This window comes from Protopterus annectens, chromosome 14.part0 (assembly GCF_019279795.1).
Source record: "Protopterus annectens isolate FY-2018-M chromosome 14.part0, PAN1.0, whole genome shotgun sequence".
In the NCBI taxonomy this organism is placed as follows: domain Eukaryota; kingdom Metazoa; phylum Chordata; order Ceratodontiformes; family Protopteridae; genus Protopterus; species Protopterus annectens.
In genome coordinates, this window is record NC_056748.1 from 1,014,302,136 (window position 1) to 1,014,314,515 (window position 12,380).

A 12,380-nucleotide genomic window follows, 5' to 3' on the forward strand; every position below is an offset into this window, starting at 1 on the left:
GTATTCGAACAACAGATGTTCGAATACTTCATATTTCGGCAGGTGATGTGAGCGAACGTTACCATTGCGAATGGACTGTGCATTCGCAATTCTAACGTTCACTCATGTGAGGGGGATCTCGGTACAGTGTGGTTAGGGAAATACATCCCTTTCCTCACTGTAGTGCGATCTCGGAGTTGGAATATTAAGTTGGGGGGGGTTAGGCTATGTGTTTAGGCTAGGTAGGTAGTTACGGGACGGGTGGGAGTGCTGTGTATTGCCGTAAATGTCGCGAGCGACATTTTCGACAATATACAGCTGTTTTCGACTTTAGGTTAATTCGGAAATGTTCATTTCCAATGTATAAATTCGAAAATGCAGACATGTTTTATTCTGATTTTCGAATTTATGATAGTAAACCCCATTATTTATGTACCACCATGATGTACAGATTTCAACACAGAAAGAGGGTATATGTTCTCACATTCATGTCCCTATTTAAGGTACACCCATGTTATACACATAGAGCAGGAACAGGGCATATATTCCACACATGCATGTCTCTATTTAAGGTCTACCCATAACATACAGATTTCAGTTTATGAAGAGTACAGATGTTTGCACATGAATGTCCCTATTTAAAGGTGCACCCATGACATATAAGTTTCAGTGCAGGAAGAGAATGTATGTTCCAACATGCATGTCCCTATTTAAGGCACACTCATGGCATATGAGGCCTTAACACAAAACACATTTAACACAGTTGAAAGTTGGCTCTCTAATCACCATCTGTTGTTAAATCCCAACAAAACTAAACTGCTCCTCTTTACCCCCACCAGTAGATCCACCCCATTATCCTTCTCTATAACATCCAACAACAGTACCTCTATCTCTCCAGATGACCATACTGAGGTTTTAGGAGTAATAGTGGACAATAATCCCAAATGTGATCTGCATATCAATAAAACTATAAAAAACATTAATAAGAAGCTTGGCTCATTATATAGAAGACAACTTTTTCTAACTCCATTAGCTAGAACTGCAATCGCCCGCTCATACCTACTCTCTACCCTGCTATATGCCTCCCCCATACTCTCCAGTTTGAGCAAAACTGAACTTAGTAAGCTCTCTCACTCTTACAACCACATTGCCAGATTTGCCATAGGCTCAACATATAGGACACATCACTGTCAAAACCTCAGTCTTCTCAGGTGGCTAGAACTGCCTAGCCTACTTCTGTTCAATCAGCTTATAGTAGCACACACAATTCTGTACCACCATGAAAATACACTGGCACTCAAAAATATCATAAAGCCAAACAGTAATTCAAGGCAACTACAATCATCCAATAAACTGTTGGTCCAAACCCTCAAAGCTATTAACTCATCCGGCGACTCCCTGTTTGCCAATGTTGTTGGTAAAACTTGGAATTCACTTCCATCTAACCTTACCCTCGAACCTTCTTTAAGTCTCTTCAAAAAAGGCCTCAAACAGTATTTTAAAGAGCGCTGGCTTTGTCCCTGTACTAACCCTGATTAATCACTACTTATTCAATGCCTTATTTAAATTAATATTGTATGCATCTCTTGTTCATAATAGCTTGCTGCAACCTGTTGTTTTTGTATACTATTACACACTGTATATATTATGAGTACCTACTAGAGAGCTTTGTAATATGTCTGTCTCATGTCTGTTATTCTAGCTGTGTTTTCTGGAGCTTTTCTCCCCGGGCCTCCGCTGAAAATGGACATATATCCAGTCGCACTATCTCGGTCAACAAATGTAAAATAAAATAAATAAATAAATATGGATTTCAGTGGAAGGTTAGTACATATATTCCAACGTGCATTTCCCTATACACCGATGACATACAGATATCAATGTAGGAAGAGTGCATAAATCTCACACATATATGTTCCTAAGGTCCACCCACACCATACAGATTTTAGTCCATGAAAAGTACATATGTTCCCACAAGCATGCTCCTATGTAAAGAACACAATGACAGAGATTTCAGTGCAGGCTGAGAACATATGACCCTACATGAATGTCTGTACTTAAGGTACACCCAAGGCATTACAGATTTCAGTACAGGATGAGTACATATGTCTCATATGCCTGTCCATATTTAAGGTACAACCATGACATGATAGATTTCTGCAGACGATGAGTAATTATGTTAACACATGCATGTCCCTTTTTATGGTACATCCATGACATGACAAACTTCAGTGCAGGATGAGTACATTTTCAAACATGCATGTCCCTATTTATGGTACACCCATGACATGACTGATTTCAATGCACAGTGAGTACATATGTTCACACATACATGTTCATATTTAAGGTACACCCATGTTATAACAGATTTCAGTGCAGGAAGAGTACATATATCCCACACATGCATGCTGCTATTTAAGGTATACCCATGATATGACATATTTCAGTGCAGGGTGACTACATATGTTCCCACATGCATGTCCCTATTTAAGGTTCATTTGTGACATACAGATAGTACATGAAGAGCACATATGTTTCCACATGTGTGCTTCTATTTAAGGTGACCCATGACATGACAAATTTAAGTGCAGGATAAGTGCATGCATGTATCCCACTCATAAGTGTGACACAGCAGTTTTCACATCATTGGTCTGGCATTTGTATGTCAATAACTCTGCTGTGCAAGGGTTATAGCTAGGATTTTTGTTACTATACCAACTTGTTCACCATCTTACAAAGAGTAGACCCCCTCATCTCAGATGGTGCATGTTTCTGAACAGAATACCTTTCCAGTATTGGAAAAAAAACACTTCTGAAATGAAAGGCTTAACCAAAACAAACAAATAAATGCATAAACAAACACCAAGTAGGAGAAAAAAAAACATCCGGAAACATAGATCCACAAATCATGGTAAATGTGTCATTTTTTATTTCAGTTCTAGCACATCTCATGGCACAACATTTTTCAAAAGTATGTGCTGTGCTGTGCATGGTACTTACTTTCTTTGGTATCAGTTTGGCAGAAAAGGATGCTTTTTCTCCCTTCATAGAGTAAAAGCAAGACAGCCATTAGCTGTCTCTTCTGTTCCACCTGTAGGGCCATCCCTGTGGCACATAAATCAACATAAGTCGTAGCTCAAGAGGATGCCCCCCCCCCCCCGATTCAAGCCAGCTTGTACAATAAGGATTATGACTGAAGCTGCAGCCGACACTAAGTGCTCCACAAAATCTATACTCATGTTACCTTATGGCAAGTAGGTCACTACCACAGAGTCTATATTAATTTGAAAAAGGTTCATTTCAGCGAACCTTTCATCATTGACCCGAAACCACTGAACGTTCACTTCAGCGAATGTTCACATCCACAAAAGATTTACATAGAGAAAAGGAGCAGTTGGCCAGCAGCAGAAATTTGCCCTTTTCCCCACTGTAGTGAGATCTTGGCATTGGTATATATACTGGGGGGGGGGGGGTTGGTCACAGCCCCCCACTTGGGTGGGTTTGACATACTGCAGTGTGTGTTACAGTCATAGTGTTGGCCAGCTGTTTCCTTTCCCTGTTTAAATGTTTTTTCAATGTGAACATTCGCTGAAGTGAACATTCAGTGGTTTGCAGAAATGAACCTTTGACAAACTGATACAGATCCTCTACCACCTGGTAAACTGGATCTTTAGGCCAGTAATCAGGTCTCCTGTTACTCTGAAAGCCTGTTACTGATGAATTACTTGTGACAACATTCTAAGGCAGGGGTGTGAACAATCTAAATGGGAACTCCAGTTGAATATAAAAAGCAGAATTTAAAATGGAATTACATTTTCAGTTTTTATATGAAGTTTAAAATCCTCCATGAGCCCACAAGGGTAATTTCCCTCTTGAACCCCACTTCCTTAATATAACCTCTATAATAATTGTACCTTGGGGAAAAGCAAATCCATGAAATGTGTTCACCTTTAGAAGCTAATAAATCAGGAACACATAGGATATACTACAGCTTTTAAGCATCGCAGAGGACAATAACAAACATGCAGCTTCCCCTTTATAGTTCTTTTCACTGTCAACTGTTTAATTTAACAATAACACATAACCAACTTACTAATTTCCAAGATGAAACAATCTCTAAATCAACTAGGAATGGAACTGTTATCTTTAAATTGCAGGATTTTGTCAAAAAAATTTTACAGATAAAATTAATACATAGAATAGATCTCCAATCACTTTTCTTCATTTTAACAAAGAAAACAAGCATCTGTCTATAATGGGGCTTAATTAGATAGAGTAAAACAATATGTAAATAAGTAAACAACATTCAAAATATTCAAGATAAAGTGACAGACTTGATTAATAGAACATAATGAAACAAATTTCCACCTCTCTGTGGTCAGAGATGGTAAGCAACCCTACTGTGTACTTACATGCTATGCGAACATAGGCCCGTTTACTTTTGGTTGTGCCTGTCGAACTCCATGCCACACACTGGCACCAGTAGTCATCTAGACCAAACAGCTCTTCAACCTGTTGTCTAGAAACCTCGATACGAGTTTCTCGTACAACCATGCCTACAAGACAGAAGAACACAAAAGTATGGAAATAAGCCCATTTGCAGTCTTCTATTTTCCAAAGACATTTTCTTGGGAATGTAAACTGAAACCTCACAAATATCAGGACATGCCTTACTTTGACCTTTAAAACTGCTTTGTCCACTTTGGAGTGAGGTGGTGTAAAACATACAGAACCAGATCCAATTTAGATGATAATACATAAATCCAAACAATAAGTATCAATACATATATGTGCATATTTTTTGCAAAAATAAATTAAATGGTTTACACAATATTTTGAGTTTTAATCTCTGCTTATGAGATTTGGCACTCATACATAGATTATTTGTAATACTCTGAATATCATTTTAGTTATCCTGGCCTATTCAGGCTATCCATATCAGGGCAAAATGTTAAATGTGTAGCAAATGTACAATATGCATATCAGTCACCATTTTAAAGGGCATTTTCACTGTACAAGTATGTTACATTCTGCTGGATTAATGCTTTATGTGTTCTGTTTTTTTTTTTTTTGCACCGGTGACCAACAAAACACCCAAGAGACCTATAAACAGATTACTCTGAAAGTACATACATGTATGCAATTAGGTCAGGGAGTATACCGGTCTGAAAAGGCCAGAACAAGCCTGAATATTAAAAAAATGCTGGGTCTTTGACAGGGAGTTACAGGGTAGGGACAAACTTTTATCAGAGGTTAAATATGGGCCACTGGTATCTTAAGATAAAACCTGCTTAGACATGAAATTGGGAAATTCTGAATATCAAACTGGGTACTGATTAAAGACATAATGGTTTATTTCTTTGATGTGTGTGTATTTGGAATATGTGAGGGGTCTGTTGTTAGATATCCAAAGTGTCTTGTACTATAGAGATAGGTGACACATTTTGCATGGGTGGCAAACATTAGTTAAATCATATCTAAGTGTGGCTGACTGAAGCTGCAGCTCAAGAAAATACTTTAATTAGTAGCAGCTGGGGAAATATGAGGTACACCTAATACAAATACAAATGTGTTATAATATTTTTCAACAATGGAAGTATTTGACTACATACATCACATTATGTGAGTCATAACTGCAATATTTAGGGGCCCAATAACTCCTATCAGTGTTAACGCAATGAAGTGAGGGACAATTAGAAATACATTTGCACAGACTACACTTATTACAAGAAAAAATACCTTTGATTTGCAATGTAGCATTTACTTCCTTTCTGGTATTTTTTTCAAAGTGAGTTTTTAGATTCTTACTCCTTCTATTAATAAAAGTAGGTGACTCCCATAAAATACTACTAGTTATGGGATCATCCACAATAATATGCCAATTGTTACTTATGGTATCATTGATTGATGGTGTATCAAGGGTAAAGGATAAAATCAGGTTTGTATTAAAATTAAAATTCTATATAATTACAGACCTATTGATGCTCACCCGCAAGTCCAGAGTCTGGCATTCAGCAGAGAGTTTCAGTAATTTAAGGGCTGTTAGGAAAGGGAAGAACTGCATATAGGTTCATATGTGTGTACTGGCTAATGACCACTGGGGCCATTTTATGGATAGTCATACATTTCAAATCTATGACAAGTTCTGGTTCCCTTATTAGTTTTAGCAGGGGCTTAATAGATGAAAAGTCCAGTTGTGTACACTTACCACAAATGTAGATGTTCAAGTGTATTCACTGTTGCAGTCATTACATTTGGATAATCTGCTGGCAGGTTGCCCTCAGTCGGCCTGATTAAGAAAGTCTTGGGTCCTGCATCAGTCGCTGTCCCTTCTTCCATGATGTCAGGTCATCAGGGGTATAAAACATGCAGCTAATGCCATTACATCAGTTTTTCTTGCCCCAGATGTCAGGTTTTATATATATATATATATATATATATATATATGTAGAATGAAAACACAAAACATACACCTCCAAACAAAAGCAAATACACCAAAAAGGCTTTTAAAGAAAGTAACATAAATGAGATGTATAGTTAGAGAAAAAACAGGGGGCTGGAGGGAGGGTAAACAGGACTGCAACAGTGAATACACTCACACATCTACATTTATGGTAAGTGTACACAACTGTACTATGCTCTTCGTGTTTCACTGTTGCAGTCATTACATTTGGGTAGAATACCAAAGCTATGGTTGGGAGGATGGATTTATACAGCATTAGGAGCAGCTATAAGGCCCTGCAGGATAGCAGTGGCAATGCCTGCTCTGGATTTAGAGAAGAGAGGTAAATGATAATGTTTGGTGAACGTATAAACTGAGCTCCAGGTAGCAGCTTCTAGAATGTCTCTAGTAGGAACCCCTCTGAGAAAGGCTGCAGAGGTAGACGCAGCCCTGGTGCAATGAGATCTGATCCCCTTGGGGACAGGTTTACCATGGTGCATATAGCAAAAATGAATACAATGGCTTATCCATTTGGAAATAGTCTGCTTTGAAATAGCCTTTCCCTCTGCCCCTGCAGCAAATGCTACCAGTAATTGTTCAGATTTTATTGGAGATTTAGTCCTGTTTAAGTAGAATCTTAGTTGTCTGTGTACATCCAATGAATGCAGAATCCACTCACCCTTGTTCTGTGGATTTGGGAAGAAAGTTGGCAGATGAATGGTCTGATTAAGGACCACACTAGATACCACTTTAGGCATAAAGGATGGATTGGTCCTGAGAGCCACCCTGTCTGGGTAAAAAATAATAAAAGGCTCCACTGCCATAAGAGCCTATAGTTCTGAAATCCTTCTAGATGAAGCGACTGCTAAAAGAAAAGCTGTTTTCCAAGAGAGAAATTTTAGGTCTGCAGTAGCAGCTGGCTCAAAAGGAGGTAGAGTAAATTTTTCCAAAACAAAATTGAGGTCCCATGCAGGAGTCAGTGCTCTCCTTGGAGGTCTTAAAATTTTGACCCGTCTGAGGTACTGCTTTAGCAGAGGATGAGAAAAGAGGGGAGGCTCTGTGTTGTAATCAGCTGAAATGGCAGAGGCATGGAGTTTTCTGAAAGAAAAAGATAGGCCCTTATGAAGCATCTCAGTTAAGTATTGCAGAATCTGAGGAATATTGGGAATTGCTGTACTTATTCCTTGTGCTTGGTTCCAGGCACAGAATCTTTTCCATTTGGCAGCATAAGATTTTCTAGTACTAGGCCTTATAGCCTTCAAAACCACATCCATCACAGGTTTGCTGAGAGATGTAACTGGTAAAATTAGTTGATTAGCCATGCTGCAAGATTCAGAGTTTGGAGCTGAGTGAGCAGAATTTGATAGTTCTGCTGAGACAGTTGGTAAGGTGTCTGAGGCAGGTATCATGGAGGAAGGTGCGACATATTGCGTAGGAGCAGGTACCAGTGTTGGCGAGGCCAGTCTGGAGCAATCAGAATCATTTTTGTTTTTTCCTGTCTGACTTTTAGTAAGTCCTTGGAGAGCAGAGGCAGAGGAGGAAAGAGATAGACTAATAGGTTTTGCCAGCTGAAGGATAGAGCATCCATTTTCCAAGCTTTTTTTGTGATGAATTCTTGTGCAGAATTTGTACAACTGATAGTTTTGGGGTAAGGCAAAAAGATCTATGTCTGGGCTCCCCCATTTGCATGTTAACATGCTGAAGATTTGTGGATCCAGTTTCCATTCATGTGGGTCCATAAGCTTTCTGCTTAGTTCGTCTGCCAGAGTATTTTGCTTTCCTTGCAGAAATTGAGTTTGTAGATGTATTTGATAAGTCAAGGCTGTGTTCTACAATGCCATGGCTAGTCTGCAAAGGGGGTAGGAATGGGCACCCCCCTGCTTGTTTATGTACCACATGACTGTGGTGTTGTCTGTCTTTATCAGTAGCTGTCCTGGATGAAGATAGTCCTTGAAGACTGTCAGAGCATTCTGTACAACTAGCATCTCTTTCTTATTGATATGTAGGTGCATTTGATTTGGGCTCCATTGGCCCTGAATGCATCTCCCTGCCAGATGCGCCCCCAAGCATAATCTAATGCGTCTGTAGTCAGGGTTTGGGCGGCAGGGAGTGGAATGAATGACAGTCCCTTGTTTTGGTGGTAGGCCTCTGCCCACCATAGGAACTCTAGCTGCAGGCAAGGAATGATAGGAATCATTGTTTCCATTGTGACAATGTTGACTCCACAAGCGTTTTAGGTACCATTGAAGTTTCCTCATATGCAGTCTTGCATACGGAATAAGAATAATGCAGGAGGCCATGAACCCCAAGGCCTGCAGAATTTGTCTTGCAGATAGCTGGGTTTTTGTGGTGACCTGTTTGAAGTAAGTCATCAGTTGAATTTGTTTTTCTGGCATAAGGTAAGTCATCTTGGCAGTTGTATTCAAGCTTGCACCCCCCCCAGGAATGTAATTATTTGAGAGGGTACCAGTTGTGCTTTCTTTTCATTTATGGTGTACCCTAGACAAGTTAGAAGTCTTTTTACAAACGCCAGATGTTTTAGAAGAGTGTCCTTGTTTTCTGCCTGAATTAGACAATTGTCCAGGTATAGATAAATTTGAATATTTCTTTGCCTGCAAAATGCAATTACTGGTGCCAGGCACTTTGTGAATACCCTGGGCGCAGTAGATAAGCCAAAGGGCAGTGCAGAGAACTGGTAATGCAAATAGCCTGCTTTGAAGCGGAGGTATCTTCTGCAAGATTCCCTGATTGGGATATGCAGGTAAGCCTCTTTTAAGTCTAGAGTTACCAACCAGGCATCCTTGCCTAGCATAGGTAGTAACTGTTGGAGAGTCAGTATCTTGAATTTTGGAATGTCCAGAAATGTATTTAGAATGGATAAGTCCAGAATTGGACACCATGATTTGTCTTTTCTGGGTACCAGGAAAAGTCTTGAATAAAAACCTTGTCCCTTTTCCTTTTCTGGTACTGGTTGAATAGCCCCCATATTCATGAGGGGCATAACTTGTTTCTGGGCCTTTGCCCACTGATTTGGAGGCAGATCTGGCCATCCGTTTGGGATTGGCAATGTGTGGAAATGAAATCTTAATCCCTGGGATACTATATTTAAAACCCATTTGTCCTGGGTAATCAGTTGCCAGTTTCATGCATGAAGTGCCAGTTTTCCCCCCAAAGGGGCAGCCAAAAGATAATTGCTTGGTGATTGCAGTGGAAAGTCATTGAGACTGTTTACCATAGGAAGGTGCCTTGTTACTTCCAGATTTGGAGGTGGAGGCACCCCATTGCTTTGTTCTATAAGTTCCTTGCGACTGAAACCTGGAGCCTTTGGAATGTCTGGGTTTGACCTGAGCAGCTCTAGTGGGTACTGGAAAGGACCAGTTCTTAGTAGGCCAGTGCCTACTGAACCTGTAGGAAATCTTTTACAGTTTTCATAGATTTAGCTTTATCTTCCATCTTTTTCAAAACTTCTTCAGCCTTATTACCAAAAAGACTGTCCTGTTGTAAAGGAGCATCCAACAATTTTGCTTTAACATGGTCAGGCAGATTTTGCTCCTTGAGCCAAGCATGCCTTCTTATCACAGATCCAGTTACAGTAGCCCTGCAAGAGGCCTCCAAGGAATCAAAATCACATTCCAAAGTATGTTTTCCAACTTGTTCAGCTGAATGTAATAAATCCTGCAACTCTTTATTTTCCACACAGTCAGAAATCAACATCATTTTCTGTTTAAGTAAACTCATGACATGCTGTTGATATTTAAGCATATGAAATTGACAGTTTAAAGCCCTGATTGCCAAGGTTGCAGACGTGTAAACCTTCTTACCCCATCTATCCAGTGCCCTGGAATCTCCATCAGAAGGGGTAGGATTTTTATCAGTAGAAGCCTTAATGCCCTTGGGACCCTGAGAAATGGTTTCAGGGTTAGCAGTAGGGTTTTTAAAAAGGAAATTGTGGAAATCAGGAACCTTGTAATATCTGTCTGGCTTACTAGGAGCCGGAGGCAGGGAATCGGGAGTCATACTGGACTCTGAGAAAACATCATCAACAATGTCCAGAACAGGACATATAGCCAAAGGTCTATGCTGAGGAAGAAGAAGGAAATCCCTAAGTCTCTTTTTAGATTCTGAGAAATCCTGACTCTCCCAGTGAAAGTGTTCCCTTAAGGTATGCAAAGTTTTTCCAAAAGAAAAATCCTCAGCAGGAGAAGCAGAGGGGACGGAATCTTCTGCATCAGAGTCCTCATAAGTGGGAATAGATAATTCCTGATCAGAAGAGGAATCAGAAGAAATAGAAACCTGAACTGAAGATTCATAGTCAGTGCCTTGCCTAGGCCTCTTAGCAGGAGGAGGATGGGTACCCCTGATCAAGGTAATTAAATCCTCAGCCATTTTGATCATTTGTTTTTTAGGCATTGGGGCCTGTACACGTGGTCCAAGCATTGGTTTTTTAGACATAGAAGTAGATTTTGGCCTTAGTTTTGAAGATGGCATTGGTTTAATATACAAATCTTTAGGCCTGAAAACAATCTCAGAAGCTGGTGCCTGCTTAGCAGCTCTGGACCCATCTAAGGTAGAGACATCCATGGGTTCAGTACTTAAAGTATCTCGCGGCATACCGGACTCCGAATGGGCCTCAGTAGAGGCCTGCGAATTAAAAGTAGCGGGTATCAGGGGCTGCGAAAGCACCTCACTGAGTACCGGCAAACCAGCGACTGGCTTAGGAGAAGCTTCGTCATCAGTTTTGGACCTCGACGGTCTGTCTCTGTCTTTTTCTTTGCGTTTTTTAGGTATTCCAGCAGTCAGATTGCTAACCGACGACATTTCTGAATAATTAAATCTCGAGCCAAAATATTTAGAAGCAAAGATATACCGATGTTTAGTGCATTGATTAAATTTAGCACAAAACCAACAGCAAGGTACATTGTGGTCAGGGCCTAGGCAAGGAATACAGTACAAATGAAAATCCTTATGAGGTATTTCCTTCCCACAAGTAATACAATTATTAACTTTTACTGACATCGGTAAGGAGCAAGAAAAAGTTTCCCCAATGGGGTCTTAGCTTTTAGTTGAAGACTTCGGTTCTGAAACTCAAACACAAAAATTTCAGGAGTTGGCTGACCGGCACTTGCGAACTGCTTCTGCTTCGGGCATCGCGCAGCAAGAAAGACTGATGTAATGGTGTCGGCTGCATGTTTTATACTCCTGACGACCTGACGTCATGGAAGAAGGGACAGCAACCAACGCAGGACCCAAGACTTTGTTAATAAGGCCAACTGAGGGCAACCTGCCGGCAGATTACACAAATGTAATGATTGCAACAGTGAAACACGAAGAACATCACCTACAAGCAAGGCTACTTTTGTCTTCTTTTCGTGGACTACTATATCTGTTTTTTATGCATCTATTTTTTGAACCGTTGGTAACGGGTGATCCTATGTGATATAAACTTCAACATTTTCTATAATGCTTTGTAGCTCATGTTTCTGGTGTTTTTCAGTTACTTCAGTATTATAATGTTTGCACAATCCCCAGTGAAACAGTCTTGCCACTTTATTATGCCTTTCTGTATACAGTCCTGCCATTAGCATATCACAACCAGTAACAAGATTTGCAACTCTTTCTAATTCCGTTTTACAAAACCTACATTTATCTGTTTCGCCCACATGTTCAATGGACTTTGTAAATATATGTAGTCCACTGTCTTGGGCTGCCAATATTAACCTTTCATCTTTTGGTTTAAAGTCACCTATCCTTAACCATTCTTGTGTTCGATCCTGATCAATGTGAGTTCATTCCAACAGTTTTCTATATTTACAACTATTTTATACATTTCCCACATTTTGCGCTTTCTCATCTGATCCTTTACTGTATATTCTTTCTTTTGTTTTTTGGTACATTCAGTTGCTACCTAATTTTTTTTTACTTCTAGTTTGATTTCCATTCATGCTTGATACCGATATGC

The 12,380-nt window shown here is 39.8% G+C and overlaps 1 protein-coding gene across 1 annotated transcript in view; it reads right to left on the bottom strand.

The window, feature by feature from the left end:
- The window catches only part of UNC5B (unc-5 netrin receptor B), a 1,477,685-nt gene that overhangs the window by 347,272 nt on the left and 1,118,033 nt on the right, over positions 1-12,380 (bottom strand). Inside the window, exon 3 of the mRNA XM_044056822.1 lies at positions 4,392-4,535. Within this exon, the coding sequence (XP_043912757.1) occupies positions 4,392-4,535 (144 nt within the window). The remainder of the gene's footprint in view (positions 1-4,391; positions 4,536-12,380) is intronic.